Here is a 21,485-nt window from a genome sequence, read left to right on the forward strand (position 1 = left end):
TGAAGCTTCCGCTCACACAAGAAAAGCCTGGGCGATGGAGGAGGCTTGGCTTATCCAATCTCCGATGCGATCATGAACTTGATGAAGAGGGACAATGGCTTTGTAGGACTTTAGGGCTGATACGGGCCTTCTCTGTCCCCGATTGAGCTCTACAGATTGTGCAGACAGTGAAGGGCTGTATTATTAAATAGAGGGGTAGAAATTACGAGGGGAAAAGGGGGTCTCCTCTTCCTCATTTGCCAATTTGGATTGCTCATTAATACCGCAGAAAGCCCTCCGCTCTCACACAGGAAGGTAGCATTTATTTGGCAAAGCGGCACTGTTATTCCACTGGCTGCCCTCCCCCTCACTTTCATTAGTGAGGAAAGTGGCTCGTGGCGATGTGACCTCTCTCTTTTCCCGAACATCCTACTTTGCACCATGCCCATCATCACCCCCTCCCACCCTCCCACCCACACCCTCATTATACATTACCAGCACTGTTAACCGCCAGCGTCTTCAGTGCCTTCAGAAAGTATTCAACACCCTGAGTCAATGCATGTTAGAATCACATATGACAGTGATTACACCTGTGATTCTTTCTGGGTTTGTCTCTAAGAGCTTTGCACACCTGAATTGTACAATATTCTTTTAAACAATTCTTCAAGCTCTGTCAAGCTGGTTGTCTCAGCCATTTTTAAGTCTTGTCATAGATTTTGAAGCCGATTGTAAAGGCAGTCATTGTTGTTCTCCCCCTTAGACGAGGAGGAGCATGGATAGGACCAAGATGCGGATTGAGGGAAATAAGCCATCTTTTAATGAAAACAGCAAACAAGACACTACAAAAACTACAAAACAACAAACGTGACTAACCTTCAACCGTCCTGTGTGGACACAGGAACAAACACCCACAAAACCCCAGTGAAACCCTGGCTGCCTTAGTATGACTCTCAATTAGAGACAAACGATACACACCTGTCTCTAATTGAGAATCACACCAGGCCGAACACAAAAACCAACCTAGAAATACAAAACATAGACTGCCCACCCAAAACACACGCCCTGACCATAAACACATACAAAAACAACATAAAACAGGTCAGGACCGTTACAGAACCCCCCCCCTCAAGGTGCGAACGCCGGGCGCACCAGCACAAAGTCCAGGGGAGGGTCTGGGTGGGCAGTTGACCACGGTGGTGGCTCAGGCTGAGGGCGAGGTCCCCACCCCACCATAATCAATCCCCGCTTCTTTATCCCCCTCCCAATGACCACCCTCCCACTAACACCACCTAAATGAAGGGGCAGCACCGGGATAAGGGGCAGCACCGGGATAAGGGGCGGCACCGGGATAAGGGGCGGCACCGGGATAAGGGGCGGCACCGGGATAAGGGGCGGCACCGGGATAAGGGGCGGCAGGTCCTGGCTGAGGGACTCCGGCAGGTCCTGGCTGAGGGACTCCGGCAGGTCCTGGCTGAGGGACTCCGGCAGGTCCTGGCTGAGGGACTCCGGCAGGTCCTGGCTGAGGGACTCCGGCAGGTCCTGGCTGAGGGACTCCGGCAGGTCCTGGCTGAGGGACTCCGGCAGGTCCTGGCTGAGGGACTCCGGCAGGTCCTGGCTGAGGGACTCCGGCAGGTCCTGGCTGAGGGACTCCGGCAGGTCCTGGCTGAGGGACTCCGGCAGGTCCGGGCTGAGGGACTCCGGCAGGTCCGGGCTGAGGGACTCCGACCGGTCCGGGCGTAGGGACTCCGACCGGTCCGGGCGTAGGGACTCCGACCGGTCCGGGCGTAGGGACTCCGACCGGTCCGGGCGTAGGGACTCCGACCGGTCCGGGCGTAGGGACTCCGACCGGTCCGGGCGTAGGGACTCCGGCAGGTCCGGGCGTAGGGACTCCGGCAGGTCCTGGCTGGACGGCTCTGGCAGGTCCTGGCTGGACGGCTCTGGCAGATCCTGGCTGGACGGCTCTGGCAGATCCTGGCTGGACGGCTCTGGCAGATCCTGGCTGGACGGCTCTGGCAGGTCCTGGCTGGACGGCTCTGGCAGGTCCTGGCTGGACGGCTCTGGCAGGTCCTGGCTGGACGGCTCTGGCAGGTCCTGGCTGGACGGCTCTGGCAGGTCATGGCAGGACGGCTCTGGCTGGTCATGGCAGGACGGCTCTGGCTGGTCATGGCAGGACGGCTCTGGCTGGTCATGGCAGGACGGCTCTGGCTGGTCATGGCAGGACGGCTCTGGCTGGTCATGGCAGGACGGCTCTGGCTGGTCATGGCAGGACGGCTCTGGCTGGTCATGACAGGACGGCTCTGGCTGGTCATGGCAGGACGGCCCTGGCGCTAGGCAGACGGCAGACTCTGGCCGGCTGAGACGCACTATAGGCCTGGTGCGTGGTACCGGAACTGGAGGTACCGGGCTGAGGGCACGCACCTCAGGGCGAGTGCGGGGAACAGGAACTGGGCACACTGGACTCTCGTGGCGCACTCTAGGCCTGGTGCGTGGTACCGGAACTGGAGGTACCGGGCTGGAGACACGCACCATAGGGAGAGTGCGTGGAAGAGGAACAGGGCTCTGGAGATGCACTGGAAGCCTGGTGCGTGGTGTAGGCACTGGTGGTACTGAGCTGGGGTGGGAAGGTGGCGCCGGATATACCGGACCGTGAAGGAGGACACGTGCTCTTGAGCACCGAGCCTCCCCAACCTTACCAGGTTGAATGGTCCCCGTAGCCCTGCCAGTGCGGCGAGGTGGAATAGCCCGCACTGGGCTCTGCAGGCGAACCGGGGACACCACCTGTAAGGCTGGTGCCATGTACGCCGGCCCGAGGAGACGTACTGGAGACCAGATACTTTGGGCCGGCTTCATGGCACTCGGCTCGATGCCCAACCTAGCCCTCCCAGTGCGGCAAGGTGGAATAGCCCGCACTGGGCTAAGCACGCGTACTGGGGACACCGTGCGCTTTACCGCATAACACGGTGTCTGACCAGTACGACGCCCTCTTACTCCACGGCAAGCCTGGGGAGTTGGCTCAGGTATCCAACCCGGCTTCGCCACACTCCCCTTTAGCCCCCCCCCCAAGAAATTTTTGGGTGAGCCTCTCGGGCTTCCGGCCTCTCCTATGTGCTGCCTCCTCATACCAGCGCTCCTGGGCTGTGGCTGCCTTCTTCTCCTCCCGCGAGCGGCGATTCACACCAACCTTAGCCCAGGGTCCTTCTCCGTTGAATATTTGTTCCCAACTCCATTCCTCTTCTCTCCATTGCTTTAGTTCCTTTTCTCTCTCCTCAATCCGCTTGGTCCTGTTGTGGTGGGTGTTTCTGTAAAGGCAGTCATTGTTGTTCTCCCCCTTAGACGAGGAGGAGCATGGATAGGACCAAGATGCGGATTGAGGGAAATAAGCCATCTTTTAATGAAAACAGCAAACAAGACACTACAAAAACTACAAAACAACAAACGTGACTAACCTTCAACCGTCCTGTGTGGACACAGGAACAAACACCCACAAAACCCCAGTGAAACCCTGGCTGCCTTAGTATGACTCTCAATTAGAGACAAACGATACACACCTGTCTCTAATTGAGAATCACACCAGGCCGAACACAAAAACCAACCTAGAAATACAAAACATAGACTGCCCACCCAAAACACACGCCCTGACCATAAACACATACAAAAACAACATAAAACAGGTCAGGACCGTTACACCGATTTAAGTCAAACTGTAACTAGGCCATTCAGGAACATTCAATGTCGTCTTGGTAAGCAAATTCAGTGTATATTTGGTTTTAGGTTATTGCCCTGCTGAAAGGTGAATTTGTCTCCCAGTGTCTGTTGGAAAGCAGACTGAACCAGGTTTTTGCCTGTGCTTAGCTCTAGTCCGTTTATCTTTAATCCTAAAAAACTCCCCAGGGCTCCCGAGTGGTGCAGCTGTCTATGGCACTGCCGCTCAGCGCTTGAGGTGTCACTACAGACACCCTGGTTCAAATCCAGGCTGTATCACAACCAGCTGGGATTTGGAGTCCCATAGAGTGGCGCACAATTGGCCCAGCGTCGTCCGGGTTTGGCCGGTGTAGGCTGTCATTGTAGATAAGAATTTATTGTTGACTGACTTGCCTAGCTAAATAAAGGTAAAATGACATAACACAGCCATCACCATGCTTGCAAATATGAAGATTGTTGTGTTGGATTTGCTGCAAACGTAATGCTTTGTATTCAGGACATAAATGTAATTTCTTTGCCAAATTGTTTGCAGTTTTACTTGAGTGCCATACTGCAAATAGCATGCATGTTTTGGAATATTTTTATTCTGTACAGGCTTTCTTCTTTTCACTCTGTCATTTAGGGTAGCATTGTGGAGTAACTACAATGTTGTTGATCCATCCTCAGTTTTATCATATCACAACCATTAAACTCTGTAACTGTTTTAAAGTCACCATTGGCATCATGGTGAAATCCCTGAGCTGGTGTATTGATTCACCATCCAACGTTTAATGAATAACTTCAACATGCTCGAAGGGATATTCAATGTCTGCTTCAGATTTTTTTTTACCCATCTACCAATTGGTGCCCTTCACTTGCGAGGCATTGGAAAACCTCCCTGGTCTTTGTGGTTGAATCTGTTTGAAATTCACTGCTTGACTGAAGGACCTTACAGATAAGTGTACGTGTGGGGTGAAGAGATGAGGTAGTCATTCAAAAATCATGTTAAACACTATTATTGCGCACAGGCAGAGTCCATGCATCTTATTATGCCACTTGTTAAACAAATACAATTTTCTCCTCCTTTTTAGGCTTGCCAACAAAGGGTTTGAATACCTATTGACTCAAAACATTTCAGCTTTTCATTTTTTATTAATTTGTAAACATTTCTAATAACATAATTCCACTTGGATATTATGGGATATTGTGTGTAGGCCAGTGACACATCTGAAAGTAATCCATTTTAAATTCAGGCTGTAACACAACAAAATGTGAAAAAAGTCAAGGGGTGTGAATACTTTCTGAAGGCACTGTACAATATTTTTTCCTTCCGTATCATCAACACTGGTATTAATGGTCCAATGTAGCTGGTTTTTTTAATCTACATTTCAAATAATATCTGGGTAACAATATCTTACCGTGATCATTTTCAATTAAAATGGTCAAAAATAAACAAAAATTGCTTCTTAGCGAAAAGCTATTTCTCAAGCAAGAATTTTTCTAGGACTGTGTGGGTGTGGTCTAAGTGAGGGACCTAATTGAAGGAGCCTAATGGGAGGGATATGTGTCCTGAAACATAGATGTTATTGGTGGAGAGGTTTGAAACTCCCTTTGTTATTTGTCTATTAACTTAAACCGCCTTGTGACGTCGCCAGGCAGGCCAAAACGCCAACTTGAGAAAATGCTGAAATTTCAGGCCTTCTTTTCAAACATCTCTTAAGGAAAAAGGGTATTAATAATAATATAAGGGTATTATAACAGTATTATTCAGTATTTAGTCATTTATTAGGATCCCCATTAGCTGTTGTCAAAGCAGCAGCTACTCTTCCTGGGGTCCACACAAAACATGAAACATAATACAGAACATTAATAGACAAGAAGAGCTCAAGGACAGAACTACATACATTTGCTTTGCTCAGAGGTGTTGCTTTATCTGTTTTTTGAAACCAGGTTTGCTGTTCACTTGAGCAATCTGAGATGGGAGTTCTATGCAATCATGGCTCTATACATTACTATCTGGAGACTGTGTCAGCAATGTGTGTAAGTTTTTATTTTCATTTTTTATTTGTATTTTTATTGAATGTTTTTATTGGACTGCCAGCCCTCCAACACAACACATCATAACGGCAAGGCCAACTGAATATGTTTGAGTGCATGTACGGCACTGTTTACCTGTGTGTGTGTCAGTGTGTGTGCACATGTTGTGCATTTGAATGAGAGTGTGTGTATATGCATGTGTACAAACACCTGCACGGCATCAGCCTCAGACAAACCGACATTAGGTGTAAAAACACTGCCCCTCAGTGTCATTCAACATACTTTCTATTATGTTTTATTTTGACTTAATTTTTAAAAATACTTTTATCTTTAACCGTCATTCTATCCCCCACCCAACAACTCCACTCCCTCTTATCTCAACCCTCAGCTTCCCTCAGCCCCTCCCACCTATCTCTGCTTGCCACCCTCTTTGGATTTCTACGAACCATGCAGTATATCTTTCAACTATTTTTTATTTATTTTACCATTATTTTACCAGGTAAGTTGACTGAGAACACGTTCTCATTTGCAGCAACGACCTGGGGAATAGTTACAGGGGTGTCAGGGTTGTGTGTAGCGAAGTACCAGAGTCAAAAGCAGGACACAGGTGTTTGAGCGAAACATAAAACGTTTACTCAAAATACAGCAAAAAATCCACAAAGGGAAAAAACAGAACTAACAACAACCACTAACGTAATAAACAATCACCGACAAAACAAAAATGAAAGCAAGAGGGTTAAATAGGGAACATGATGGGGGAATTGAAAACAGGTGTGGATAATACAGACAAATCAAAAAACGAAACTGAAAAGTGGATCGATGGCGACTAGAAAGCCGGTGACGTCGACCGCCGAACACCACCGGAACAAGGAGAAGGGCCGACTTCGGCGGAAGTCGTGACAGTACCCCTCCCCTGACGCGCGGCTCCAGCAGCGCGACGACACCGGCCTCGGGGACGACCCGGAGGGCGAGGCGCAGGGCGATCCGGGTGGAGACGGTGAAACTCTTGTAACATTGATGGATCTAGGATGTCCTCCACCGGTACCCAGCATCTCTCCTCCGGACCGTACCCCTCCCACTCCACGAGGTACTGAAGGCCCCTCGCCCGACGTCTAGAATCCATGATGGCCCTTACGGTATACGCCGGGACCCCCTCGATGTCAAGAGGGGGCGGAGGGACCTCCCGCACCTCAGACTGCTGGAGCGGACCAGCCACCACCGGCCTGAGGAGAGACACATGGAACGAGGGATTAATACGATAATCAGGGGGGAGTTGTAACCTATAACAAACCTCGTTCAGTCTCCTCAGGACTTTAAATGGCCCCACAAACCGCGGACCCAGCTTCCGGCAGGGCAGGTGAAGGGGTAGGTTTCGGGTCGAGAGCCAGACCCGATCCCCTGGTGCATACACGGGGGCCTCACTGCGGTGGCGGTCGGCACTCGCCTTTTGTCTCCTGATGGCCCGTTGTAGCCGTACGTGGGCAGCGTTCCAAGTCTCTTCTGAGTGCCGAAACCATTCATCCACCGCAGGAGCGTCAATCTGGCTCTGATGCCATGGTGCCAGGACCGGCTGGTAACCTAGCACACACTGAAAAGGTGATAGGTTGGTAGAGGAGTGGCGGAGGGAATTTTGGGCCATCTCGGCCCAGGGGATGTAAGCTGCCCACTCCCCCGGCCGGTCCTGGCAATAGGACCTCAGAAACCTACCCACATCCTGGTTTACTCTTTCCACCTGCCCGTTGCTCTCGGGGTGGAAACCTGAGGTAAGGCTGACCGAGATCCCCAGGCGTTCCATAAACGCCCTCCAGACTCTAGACGTAAATTGGGGACCCCGATCAGAAACTATATCCTCAGGCACCCCGTAGTGCCGGAATACATGGGTGAACAGAGCCTCCGCAGTTTGTAGAGCCGTAGGGAGACCGGGCAAAGGAAGGAGACGGCAGGACTTAGAAAACCGATCCACAACAACCAGGATCGTGGTGTTACCCCGCGACGGGGGAAGATCCGTCACAAAATCCACCGATAGGTGTGACCATGGTCGCTGTGGAACGGGAAGGGGTTGTAATTTCCCTCTGGGCAGATGTCTAGGTGCCTTACACTGTGCACATACCGAACAGGAGGAAACATAAACCCGCACGTCCTTAGCTAAAGTGGGCCACCAGTACTTCTCAGAAAGGCAGCGCACCGTCCGACCGATCCCAGGATGACCAGAGGAGGGTGACGTATGAGCCCAACAGATCAAACGATCGCGGACATCAAACGGAACGTACATACGCCCAGCTGGACAGTCAGGCGGAATGGGCTCTGAACGTGACGCCCGTTCGATGTCCGCGTCCACCTCCCATACCACCGGTGCCACCAGGCGAGAGGCTGGAATGATGGGAGTGGGATCTGATGACCTCTCCTCTGTATCATACAGCCGGGACAGTGCGTCTGCCTTAACGTTCTGGGAACCTGGTTTGTAGGAAAGGGTGAAATCAAAACGGGTGAAAAACATGGCCCACCTTGCCTGGCGAGGGTTCATTCTCCTCGCTGCCCGTATGTACTCCAGATTGCGGTGGTCAGTCCAAATGAGAAAAGGGTGTCTAGCCCCCTCAAGCCAGTGTCTCCACGCTTTCAGAGCCATGACAACAGCCAGCAACTCCCGGTCCCCCACATCATAGTTTCGCTCCGCCGGGCTGAGCTTCTTCGAAAAGAATGCACAGGGGCGAAGCTTTAGTGGCGTACCCGAACGCTGAGACAGCACAGCCCCTATCCCCGCCTCGGACGCGTCCACCTCAACTATGAATGCTAAGGAAGGATCAGGATGAGCCAGCACGGGAGCTGAAGTAAACAGAGCCTTCAGGTGACCAAACGCCCTGTCCGCTCCAGCTGTCCACTGCACTCTCACAGGTCCTCCCCTCAGCAGTGAGGTAATGGGAGCCGCTACCTGACCAAAACCCCGGATAAATCTCCAGTAGTAGTTGGCAAACCCTAAAAACCGCTGCACTTCCTTTACCGTGGTTGGAGTCGGCCAATTACGCACGGCTGAAATGCGGTCATTCTCCATCTCTACCCCTGACGCTGAAAAGCGGTACCCTAGGAAGGAGATGGACTGTTGGAAGAACAGACATTTCTCAGCCTTGACGTACAGGTCATGCTCCAACAGTTGACCAAGCACCTTACGCACCAGGGACACATGCTCGGCGCGTGCAGCGGAGTATATTAGAATGTCATCTATATACACCACTACACCCTGCCCGTGCAGGTCCCTGAAGATCTCATCCACAAATGATTGGAAGACTGATGGAGCATTCATTAACCCGTACGGCATGACGAGGTACTCATAATGCCCAGAAGTGGTGCTAAATGCTGTCTTCCACTCATCTCCCCCCTTAATACGCACCAGGCTGTAAGCGCTCCTGAGGTCCAATTTTGTGAAGAAGCGCGCCCCGTGTAATGACTCGGTCATACTGGCTATGAGTGGTAGCGGGTAACTGTATTTTTTCGTGATCTTATTTAATCCTCGATAATCAATACACGGGCGCAAACCTCCATCCTTCTTCTTCACAAAAAAGAAACTCGAGGAGACAGGTGAGATGGAAGGCCGAATGTATCCCTGTCCCAGAGATTCGGTGACATATGTCTCCATAGCCACCGTCTCCTCCTGTGACAGAGGATACACATGACTCCTGGGAAGTTTAGCGTCTACCAAGAGATCTATCGCACAATCCCCCGGTCGATGGGGTGGTAATTGAGTCGCCTTCTTCTTACAGAAGGCGAGTGCCAAATCGGCATATTCGGGAGGAATGTGCATGTTGGAAACCTGGTTTGGACTCTCCACCGTAGTGGCACCTAAGGAAACACCTCCACATCTACCTGAACACTGACAGGACCATCCCTTGAGAGTCCTCTGTTGCCACGAAATAATCGGATCATGAGAGGCCAACCAGGGAAGACCCAACACAACAGGAAACGCAGGAGAATCGATCAAAAAGAGACTAATTCTCTCCTCGTGATCCCCCTGCGTTCTCATAGCGATGGGCGCTGTGACCTCCCCAATCAGGCCCGACCCCAAAGGACGACTATCTAAGGCATGTACAGGGAAGGGAACATCAACAGGAATAATAGGGATCCCTAATCTATGTGCTAAAGAGCGATCAATAAAGTTCCCAGCTGCGCCTGAATCTACTAGCGCCTTATGCTGAGGATGCGAGGAAAACTCAGGAAATTCTATATGTAACCACATGTGCGCAACAGAAGACTCTGGGTGAATTATGTGCCTACTCACCGGAGATGACCCATCAGTGCTCCGCCTGCTACCTCGACTTCCAGGAGAAACACCCCAGCACCGGACAGCAGTGTGTCCTCTGCGTCCACAGTTGGTGCATGGAGTGGTCCTGCCTCCGGTCTCCCTACTAGCAGCCCCTCCTAACTCCATCGGTGTAGGATCCAAGGGGCTGGGTAATGGAACGGGCGGACCCCGATCCAGACGTCCGCGGGAGGCCAACAGGTTATCCAGCCGGATAGATAAGTCCACCAGCTGGTCCAGGTTAAGAGTGGTGTCCCTGCAGGCTAACTCCCTACGAACGTCCTCTCGTAGACTACACCTGTAGTGATCGATCAGGGCCCGCTCATTCCATCCCGCACCGGCGGCCAGAGTACGAAAGTCCAAGGCGAAATCTTGAGCGCTCCTCATCCCCTGTCTGAGATGGAACAAACGCTCTCCCGCCGCTCTCCCCTCAGGTGGATGATCAAAGACCGCCCGGAAGCGGCGAGAGAAGTCATCATAGTTGTCCAGTGTTTGTCCCTCTCTTCCCCAGATGGCGTTGGCCCACTCCAGGGCCTTACCAGTCAGACAGGAGATGAGGGCGCCCACCTTCTCTCGTCCTGAAGGGGTCGGATGAACAGTTCCCAGGTATAATTCCAACTGTAGGAGGAACCCCTGACACCCGGCTGCTGTACCGTCATACGCTCCTGGGAGCGAGAGCCGAATCCCACTGGGTCCTGAAGATGGAGGGATGACCGGTGGAATAAGAATAGGCGCGGGTGGTGTTGATGGGGTCTGATTTACCGGGAGACCTCCTCTCTCCCATCGGTCCATTGTCTGCAGCACGCGATCCATGGCAGTCCCTAAACTGTGTAACATGGTCGCGTGCTGTTGAACTTGCTCCTCGACTTGGATAGAGGGGCTGGCTGTGCCTGCTGACTCCATTTGAAGTCGGGTCGGTGATTCTGTCAGGGTTGTGTGTAGCGAAGTACCAGAGTCAAAAGCAGGACACAGGTGTTTGAGCGAAACATAAAACGTTTACTCAAAATACAGCAAAAAATCCACAAAGGGAAAAAACAGAACTAACAACAACCACTAACGTAATAAACAATCACCGACAAAACAGAAATGAAAGCAAGAGGGTTAAATAGGGAACATGATGGGGGAATTGAAAACAGGTGTGGATAATACAGACAAAACAAAACGAAACTGAAAAGTGGATCGATGGCGACTAGAAAGCCGGTGACGTCGACCGCCGAACACCACCGGAACAAGGAGAAGGGCCGACTTCGGCGGAAGTCGTGACAAGGGGAGAGGAGGGGGATGAATGAGCCAATTGTAAACTGGGGATTATTAGGTGACCATGATGGTTTGAGGGCCAGATTGGGAATTTAGCCAGGACACCGGGGTTAACACCCCTACTCTTACAATAAGTGCCATGGGATCTTTAATGACCTCAGAGAGTCAGGACACCCGTTTAACGTCCCATCCGAAAGACGGCACCCTACACAGGGCAGTGTCCCCAATCACTGCCCTGGGGCATTGGGATATTTTTTAGACCAGAGGAAAGAGTGCCTCCTACTGGCCCTCCAACACCACTTCCAGCAGCATCTGGTCTCCCATCCAGGGACTGACCAGGACCAACCCTGCTTAGCTTCAGAAGCAAGCCAGCAGTGGTATGCAGGGTGGTATGCTGCTGGCAACTATGCTGTAATGTTTAACGTATCATTTCAATCTATCTAATCGAATAGAATCCACAGATTGCGAGTTGAAGATAAATACTTTTGCTAAGAGTATTAGTATATTATTATTAATTGACTGATCCGGTCTCCCCAAATCTCTCAACAGTACTATTTCTAGGGTCAATTTTAGATCGATGTTCTGCATTTTCAGACATTCCTGAACCTGAGACCAGAAACAGGCTGCCCGAGGGCAATTCCAAAATAAATGGTCTGTTGAGCTTCGATGATTGAATGCCCCACATATTCAACATTTTTTGGTGGCAAGAATTCTATATAATAATTTTAACTGAAATGCACGAAGCCTTGCATCTTGCATTGTTTTATATATCAACTCATACACCCTGTACCATGAAATCGGTACATCAAATATCTCTTCCCAACTATTTTGCAATCTGTATGGCACAGTTGTCAACATTCTGGTCCTCAAATGAAACTGGTATACTTTCCTATTTATGCAATTTTTATTCCTCCACCAGTTTTGATCCTTTATATTGGGCAGACAGACCAGTTCCCTACCTCCTCCCACTTCTTCTTGCCTCCTCCGTTTTTGGGGTTATGCTGTAATCAATTGGTTGTACTCTTGGATTGAGCAGACCTTCCCATACAATTCTGATAACTCCATGAAAGACATAATTCTACCGTTCCAATGTATAATATCATTTCAAAACAAAATTCAATTTTCAAACATCTTTCCCATAAATACAGGTATTTTATCAACCAGCACATTTGAGTCCAGCCATAATATTTGTTCTATCTTTTCAGGGGTATAACATTTGAAATTGTTCCCAGCTCTGCAATGCTTGTTTGAAAAAGAGATACTTTGAAGAAAGTATCATTTTCATTTAATCGAAAATGAGACATGGCAATCTGCACAAAGGCAAAAAGGCAATTTTTAAACAATGGATGAGCTTTTCTTAAAAGTAAAAAGTAAAACTTTTGAATGAGTGAAGCTTTTAGAGAGGTTTAGTGCTTTTATATTTAATAATCTCAACCCACCCAATTCATATTCATTATATAGATAGGCACACTTTCTTTTGTCTGGTTTAGCAACCCAGATAAAGCGAAATATTTTTTGCTCATATTATTTGAAAAACAAATCATCAGGAGTAGGCAGCTCTGTAAGTAAGTGAGTAAACTGAGATATGACTAAGAGATAATCAGGGCAATTTTTCCATAAGTAGACAGGTATTTACCTCTCCATGTTCTCTATTGAAATTCATTGTGCAGAGCTCATTTATATCTTTTGTGATATGAATACCAAGTTTGTCTACTTCACTTTCAGCCCATTTTCTAGGTAAACTGCAGGGTAATGTGAAGTTGTATTTTTTAAAGATCCAATACGTAATATTGTACACTTATCATGATTAGGTTCATGTCCAGAGAGTACAGAAAAGTTATCTAGATCTTGAATGAGACATTGCAGGCATCTAGCTTGCGGACGTAATATAAAACTTGAGTCATTGGCATACATGGACACCTTTGTTTTTAAGCTGTGTGTAAGTTGACTATGCAAACTATTTGGAATTTTCAACACATGAATATTATAAAAAGAAGTGATGCAGTCAGTCTCTCTTCTACTTTTAGCCAAGAGAGACTGGCATACATAGTATTTATATTAGCTCTCTGATTACAGTGAAGAGCAAGATGTGCTACTCTGTTCTGGGCCAGCTGCAGTTTTTCTAGGTCTATTTTTGCAGCATCTGACCATGTGACCAGGCAATAATCAAGGTTAGATAAAAGTCTTCAGGACTTGCTTTGTCGAGTGTGGTGTCAAAAAAGCAGAGCATTTCTTTATCACGGACAGACCTCTCCCGAATTTTACAACCATTTAATCAATACGTTTTGACCATGACAGTTTACAATCCAAGGTAACACCAAGTCATTTAGACTCCGCAACTTTCTCAACAGCCACATAATTCATTATCAGATTCAGCTGAGGTCTAGAATGAGTCAGAGTGTTGAATAATCAGATGTACAGAGTTGCAGGTGTAATTGTGGTGTACAGTGAAAACCTTAGGCTTCGAGCTCCAAGATGCAGGACAAAGTGAAATAAAATAATGAAAATGATAATCACGAAACAAACGGATTATGAAAATGAGAGAAAAACACAAAGTAGAAACCATCTATCTGCAGATAACCAGCTCCATAGACAATCCATCATCAGGCCACAGAGCTGCTGCTCCAGAGCCAGACCAGCTCCATAGACAGTCCATCATCAGGCCATAGAGCTGCTGCTCCAGAGCCAGACCAGCTCCATAGACAGTCCATCATCAGGCCAAAGAGCTGCTGCTCCAGAGCCAGACCAGCTCCATAGACAGTCCATCATCAGGCCACAGAGCTGCTGCTCCAGAGCCAGACCAGCTCCATAGACAGTCCATCATCAGGCCACAGAGCTGCTGCTCCAGAGCCAGACCAGCTCCATAGACAGTCCATCATCAGGCCACAGAGCTGCTGCTCCAGAGCCAGACCAGCTCCATAGACAGTCCATCATCAGGCCACAGAGCTTCTGCTCCAGAGCCAGACCAGCTCCATAGACAGTCCATCATCAGGCCACAGAGCTGCTGCTCCAGAGCCAGACCAGCTCCATAGACAGTCCATCATCAGGCCAAAGAGCTGCTGCTCCAGAGCCAGACCAGCTCCATAGACAGTCCATCATCAGGCCACAGAGCTGCTGCTCCAGAGCCAGACCAGCTCCATAGACAGTCCATCATCAGGCCACAGAGCTGCTGCTCCAGAGCCAGACCAGCTCCATAGACAGTCCATCATCAGGCCACAGAGCTGCTGCTCCAGAGCCAGACCAGCTCCATAGACAGTCCATCATCAGGCCACAGAGCTGCTGCTCCAGAGCCAGACCAGCTCCATAGACAGTCCATCATCAGGCCACAGAGCTTCTGCTCCAGAGCCAGACCAGCTCCATAGACAGTCCATCATCAGGCCACAGAGCTGCTGCTCCAGAGCCAGACCAGCTCCATAGACAGTCCATCATCAGGCCACAGAGCTGCTGCTCCAGAGCCAGACCAGCTCCATAGATAGTCCATCATCAGGCCACAGAGCTGCTGCTCCAGAGCCAGACCAGCTCCATAGACAGTCCATCATCAGGCCACAGAGCTGCTGCACCAGAGCCAGACCAGCTCCATAGACAGTCCATCATCAGGCCACAGAGCTGCTGCTCCAGAGCCAGACCAGCTCCATAGATAGTCCATCATCAGGCCACAGAGCTGCTGCTCCAGAGCCAGACCAGCTCCATAGACAGTCCATCATCAGGCCACAGAGCTGCTGCACCAGAGCCAGACCAGCTCCATAGACAGTCCATCATCAGGCCACAGAGCTGCTGCTCCAGAGCCAGACCAGCTCTGGCCTGACAGTTGAATGATTACACAGTTCTGTACATTGTATTTGACATGGAACCTGACAAAGACCCATGTCTGGGAACGAGACATACTGTATCCTGCGTTATGAACCCGTCTGTGTTTGTTCGTTTCAGATCACCAGAAGCTGGACAGAGAGGCCAGGATCTGCCGACTGCTGAAGCACTCAAACATCGGTGAGTTCTTTCGTTTTTTGGAGGCCAGTCAGGTCATGCTGGCTTCCTCATCCTATTCTCACTCTTTCAGTATATCTCAGAAGCACTGTGATCCATTCAAACATTTTTGGGTTATTCTGTCTCATTGATTGGCTGACTCCACAATAGTTGTTTTCCAATGTGTTACATGATATAAATGATTTCACACTACCTAACATGAAGTAGTTCAGACTGGGACACTTAAAAAAGATACGTCACTAAACTTGGATCAGATTCTTTTGGCAGCATAGTAAACTTATAGTTCACTATTGATTGCGTTGATGTCATCTGCTTCCATTGAGCAGAATCATGCGCCCAGTGAAAGTACGACAGCCATCCAGAGAGACAGACAGCTAGCTGACTGTTATGGTTCTTGTGCGTAAAACCGGGGAGCACCACTCTGTGACAGCCTGAGGCGTGGCACCGTCAGAGCCGGCTCAGGACCACAATGTGTAATTTACTGATTAACAGCCTGAGAAGCACTTTTCTACTTTTCTCAGACCCATACGTGTTTAATAATGCCTCCCACTCGCTGCCATGGACAAGATTGACTGTACAAGATCTCTCCATCACAGTTGACTCCCCCTCCCAGAATGCAAAGAACCTTGGCATGAGCCTGGACAACACCCTGTTGTTCTCTGCAAACGTCAAAGCAGTGACTCACTCCTGCGGAGTACAACCTTTTCTCTCACAGGATGCGGCTGAGGTACCAATCCAAGCTCTTGTCATCTCCCGTCTGGACTCCTGCAAATCTCTGTTGGCTGGTCTCTCCGCTTGCGCTATCAAACCCCTGCAACTTATCTACAACGCCGCAGCCCGCCTGGTGTTCAACCTTCCCAAGTTCTCCCATGTAACCCCGCTCCTCCGCACACTCCACTGGCTTCCAGTTGACGCTCGCATCCACTACAAGACCATGGTGCTGCCTTCAGGCTACGCTCCAACCCTACAACCCAAGCGAGCCCTCCGTTCTGCCACGTCTGGTCTCTTGGCTGCCCCAGCCCTTACGGGGGTCAGGTCCTGCTCAGCCCAGTCCTAGCTCTTCTCTGTCCTGGTACCCCAATGGTGGAACGAGATTCCTCCTGATGCTAGGACAGCATAGTCCTTGCCCATCTCACCGAAAACGTCTGAAACCCCACCTCTTCAAAAATAATCTTAAATGAGACATCTCAGTCTTATCCACCCCCCATACAAAAAAAGCGTTCACTTTTATTTTTCTACGAGCACTGACTTTGCTTAGCCACTTTATTGAGGAAAAGTGTACTTACTATGACTGTGATATGTGGTTGTCTCACCTAGCTATTTTAAGATGAATACATTCATTGTAAGTTGCTCTGAATAAGAATGTCTGCTAGATGACTACATTGTAAATATAACTGCATTATTAATCTAAAGATGTTTTCAACTGTTTGAAGTGTGAGAGAGAGAGAGAGAGAGAGAGAGAGAGAGAGAGAGAGAGAGAGAGAGAGAGAGAGAGAGAGGGAATGCGAGAGGAAGAGAGGGAGCACGACTGTACTGTACAGCATGTCTAACCCAGCCTCCGAGTGGTCAGAGAGAGAATCAATACGAGTGTGGCCTGTGGATGCCCTCCGATAAGGCTGTGTGCTGTTTTGTGATCTGTCAGGGATAGAGGAGAGAGAGAGAGGGGGAAGCTGAAACATCCAGCCTTCTATCAACATAAAACTGAATTCCTCCTGCTCCTTAACAGACAGACTGGGAGGAAAGGAATACATTATCTGCTGTCACCTCGCTGAAGATTTGCCCCTGAGGCCGTGTATGCATTTTATAGCCCTTGTGGGAAATTTGCCTGCCACAGACTGCAGCTCAATAGAAATAAAGATCATCAGCGTCAAGCTCTCCCCTGATAATGTAGTCAAGTTCCCGGGTTCCGTACAGTACAAGCTCTGACGTGAGCTAGCTGCCTTTTTCTGAATCAGCTGGATGGATTGAGACACACTGCCCTCACCCTGTGCTCTCCATCCCTGAGCCTAACCGACCATCACAGGCTATTAAAGAACTGGCCCACATCCAGCGTTTGCCATGTGCTCCTACATCCACCATGCTGGTTGAGACGGTGCAGAGCAGCGGTTAAAACCTCCCAATTGACTTTGCAGCCTTCAGATTGACTCGTTTTGTTTATCGGCACATTCTTTACATGGCAGCCTTCCGCTGCCGAAACCGGGGGCGGTTATCCGTCAAAAGAGCCAAAGTCCGCCCACATAGATCCAAGAGAGGAGAGAACCAACGTGTTGGATGAATTGGCTCTGATACTCATAATTCAGGCTCATCACGCCAAGGGCTAGCGGCCAGGTTTGGTACGTTTGGATCTCAATAGAAGAGGCCTGTTTTTTTTGCAAGTTGTGTGATTCCCGGGAATGGATTTTTGCAGAAGACCCACTCAAACCCATTACGACAGCGGTTTGGAGATATCCTAAAGGCTCATGCTTATCGTGCTTGGTGGATTGACAGCAGTCCCTACCTATACGATGATGTTGCCACACATGAAGGCATTGTGTTCTGCTAGGGATAATTGGCGTATCAGCGTAGAGGCTCTCAACCGTGCAATAAAGCTTTCCTCAGTGTGTTGTCATATTGCTCTGTGGGAGAGACAAAGTACTTTAACCATCCCATCCCTATTCAGCTAGAATTCCTTCTTGAAATGCGGTGGTAAATGCTGTCCCTTGACTTTGGCGCCACGTAAAAACTATTTCAAATGACAAAAACATGTCAAAGCATACCTTTTCTGTTTTGTTTAGCTGTCATTTAATACGAAGACATATGTACGTCCGTTGTACTGCAAAACATCTATTTGTATGCATTGTAGAAACTACAGGGGGCTAGCAAATTGGCTTGTCCCACTGGATGTGTCGAGGTGTAGTGAAATGTTTTTGGGGATTTAGAGAAATCTGTTATTTTGAATGCTAGACAGTAAACAAAAGTATGTAATATATTATATAGATCAATAAAAACAAAGGCTATTCAAATATAGAATGAAATATATCACTTTTGTCAGTTATTTTTAAAGGACTGATGAGCGTAGAGTTCTAGAAAATGCACCCAGCATTTCTCATTGGTGTCACTACTTCTAGTGATGACACAATGTTATCATAAAAATATATATAAAATGCCACCGTAGGGCCTCCCGGGTGGCGCAGTGGTCTAGGACACTGCATCGCAGCGCTAGCTGTGCCACCAGAGTCTCTGGGTTCGCGCCCAGGCTCTGTCGCAGCCGGCCGCGACCGGGGGGGTCCGTGGGGCGACGCACAATTGGCCTAGCGTCGTCCGGGTTAGGGAGGGTTTGGCCGGCAGGGATATCCTTGTCTCATCGCGCTCCAGCAACTCCTGTGGCGGGCCAGGCGCAGTGCGCGCTAACCAAGGGGGGCGGGTGCACGGTGTTTCCTCCGACACATTGGTGCGGCTGGCTTCCGGGTTGGAGGCGCGCTGTGTTAAGAAGCAGTGCGGCTTGGTTGGGTTGTGCTTCGGAGGACGCATGACTTTCGACCTTCGTCTCTCCCGAGCCCGTACGGGAGTTGTAGCGATGAGACAAGATAGTAATTACTAGCGATTGGATACCACGAAAATTGGGGAGAAAATGGGGTAAAAAAAAATAAAATAAAAAAATAAATAAAAATGCCACCGTAATTCAAGAGCGACCCAAACACATCTATATTCAGATAGCCTAACAACAGCCTGGGCAAGTGATCGGTCAAGGGAAGGTTTTTAAAGAGGCTGACATCAAAGATTTCCACCAAGAGCTCTCAGGAAATACACCGTTTGGGACAACCTAGTCACAACCCATAACAGAGGGAAGAGTGTTCTCTCTGCTGATATGGAAAGCCCTGCCAAGGGAACCAAAAGCAGACAGCGACAGGCCAAAAGCACCACCACCGATCGCTAAGTAACACCAGATCGGCCTTTTCCTCTGCTAAAACCCTCTTTGTGAACCAAACAGCAGTTCAGGATCACAAGGCTATCAAAACCGACGAGGACATTTAGAATGTCACTACTTCCATGACTTCTTTTAAAAGTTCCCTCTCTATACCTCCGTTTGGTATAGGATTTCTGCAGTTTTTAGGAAATAAGACATACTTTAAGTGTAGACAAAGACTACAAGCAAAACCCAGTAAAAGGAAGTGGGGGGTGTTGTTTAGCAATGTTGACAGTGGCGAATGCAAATCAAAGTATTTTCAGGCAACGTTAAGCGGAATGAACTGAGATTGCTGTTTCAGGCTTATGCAATGGTGAGACGGTTGCTATGTGTCGGTGTTGGCAGGTGAAGGTATCTAAACTGCAGTCGTCCACCTTGTTCCCCTTTCTATCTCGGCACCCACACACAAACGCACGCGTGTCCTCTCCATCTCTCTCTCTCTCTCTCTCAGTGCATACACGCCCACACACATGCACACAGAGCAGCACAACACTGCCTGCTGGGGGAGGAGAGGAGTGTGGTGGGTACTGGTGGGTAGAAGAGAGAGAGAGAGATTCTCTCCATCGTGGAGATAACATAAGGAGAGCAACAGGACACCAGAAGCACTATCTAAGCTTGACTAAAGTAATTCATGAACAGTATGTACCACATCACTTCAGTCAGGCCTACCTATAATCAAAACCTGGATATTCTCAAAAAAAGTATGTGAACAGCTGCTCCTCGAACGTCTCATTCCAAAATCATGGGCATTAGGGACTTGATTCCATTCAGCCACAAGAGCGTTGGTGATGTCTGGCACTGATGTTGGGCGATTAGGCCTGGCTCGCAGTCAGCATTCCAATTCATCCCAAGGGTGTTCGATGGGATTGAGGTCAAGTTCTTCCACACCAATCTTGACAAACCATTTCTATATGGACCTTGCTTTGTGCACGGGTCATTGTCATGCTGAAACAGGAAAGGGCCTTCCCCAAACTGTTGCCACAAAGTTGGAAGCACAGAGTCATCTAGAATGTCATTGTATGCTGTAGCGTTAAGATTTCCCTTCACTGGAACTAAGGTTCCTAGCCCGTACCATGAAAAACAGCCCCAGACCATTATTCCTCCTCCACCAAACTTTACAGATCGCACTATGCATTCAGGCAGGTACTGTACCGTTCTCCTGGCATCCGCCAAACCCAGGTTTGTCCGTCTGACTGCCAGATGGTGAAGCGTGATTCATCCCTCCAGAGAATGCATTTCCACGGCTCCAGAGTACAATAGTGGCGAGCTTTATACCACTTTAGCCAACGCTTGCCATTACGCATAGTGATCTTTGGCTTGTGTCTGGCTGCTTGGCCATGGAAACCCATTTCATGAAGCTCCCGACGAGCAGTTATTGTGCCGACGTTGCTTCCAGAGGCAGTTTGGAACTCGGTGAGTATAGCAACCCGAGGACAGACGATTGTTAGGCGCTACGCGCTTCAGCAATCGACGATCCCGTTCTGTGAGCTTGTGTGGCCTACCACTTCGCGGCTGAGCCGTTGTTGCTCCTAGATGTTTCCACTTAACAATAACAGCACTTACAGTTGACCCGGGGCAGCTCTAGCAGGGCAGAACTTTGACGAACTGACTTGCTGGAAAGGGGGCATCCTATGACGGTGCCACATTGAAAGTCCCTGAGTTCTTCAGTATAGGCCATTCTACTGCCAATGTTTGTCTATGGAGATTGCATGGCGGTGTGCTCGATTTTATACACCTGTCAGCAATGTCTGTTGCTGAAATAGCCGAATTGACAAATTTGAAGGGGTGTCAACGTACTTTTGGCCATATAGTGTATTTTAGGGAATGTGAGACACTGTGATTTGACATATGCAGTGGACTGGGTGATTGAGATGTGTGATTTAGACATTTGAAGGTTATTGACTATGCATTCTAGGTGTGCAATATGAGCGCTTTCAATTCCTGCATGCGTTTACTTCTTTTCTCTCTTTTCTCCATCCAGTGCGTCTCCATGACAGCATCTCAGAGGAGGGGCATCACTACCTGATCTTTGACCTGTGAGTAATGCACTGCTGTGAATGTATCTACTGCGTCATTCCGTCTGCTTTCCCACACACACACAGTGGGGATGATTGACAGTAATGACACAGCGATGTTTCTAGTTTGGGTGGTAGCCTGATGTGAGTCTTGATGTGTGTCCTACTCACACTTATCAGAGCAGTCCGTATAAGACGGAACCACAGTGAATCACTATCTGCCGTTAATATAAGTAGAGTTCCTGAATTCAATGAGCTCCTTAGTAAGCTATACAGTATAGGCTGTGGTTTGGAT

The 21,485-nt window shown here is 49.1% G+C and overlaps 1 protein-coding gene across 4 annotated transcripts in view; it reads left to right on the forward strand.

Annotated features, from left to right (window-relative positions):
• LOC129868659 (calcium/calmodulin-dependent protein kinase type II subunit alpha) overlaps nucleotides 1-21,485 on the forward strand; it is an 82,406-nt gene that overhangs the window by 23,665 nt on the left and 37,256 nt on the right. For all 4 annotated transcript variants that reach the window (XM_055942832.1, XM_055942833.1, XM_055942829.1 and 1 more), the window contains exons 3-4: nucleotides 15,173-15,232; nucleotides 21,157-21,211. In XM_055942832.1, the coding sequence (XP_055798807.1) occupies nucleotides 15,173-15,232; nucleotides 21,157-21,211 (115 nt within the window). The remainder of the gene's footprint in view (nucleotides 1-15,172; nucleotides 15,233-21,156; nucleotides 21,212-21,485) is intronic.

Source organism: Salvelinus fontinalis, chromosome 13 (assembly GCF_029448725.1).
Source record: "Salvelinus fontinalis isolate EN_2023a chromosome 13, ASM2944872v1, whole genome shotgun sequence".
Classification (NCBI taxonomy): domain Eukaryota; kingdom Metazoa; phylum Chordata; class Actinopteri; order Salmoniformes; family Salmonidae; genus Salvelinus; species Salvelinus fontinalis.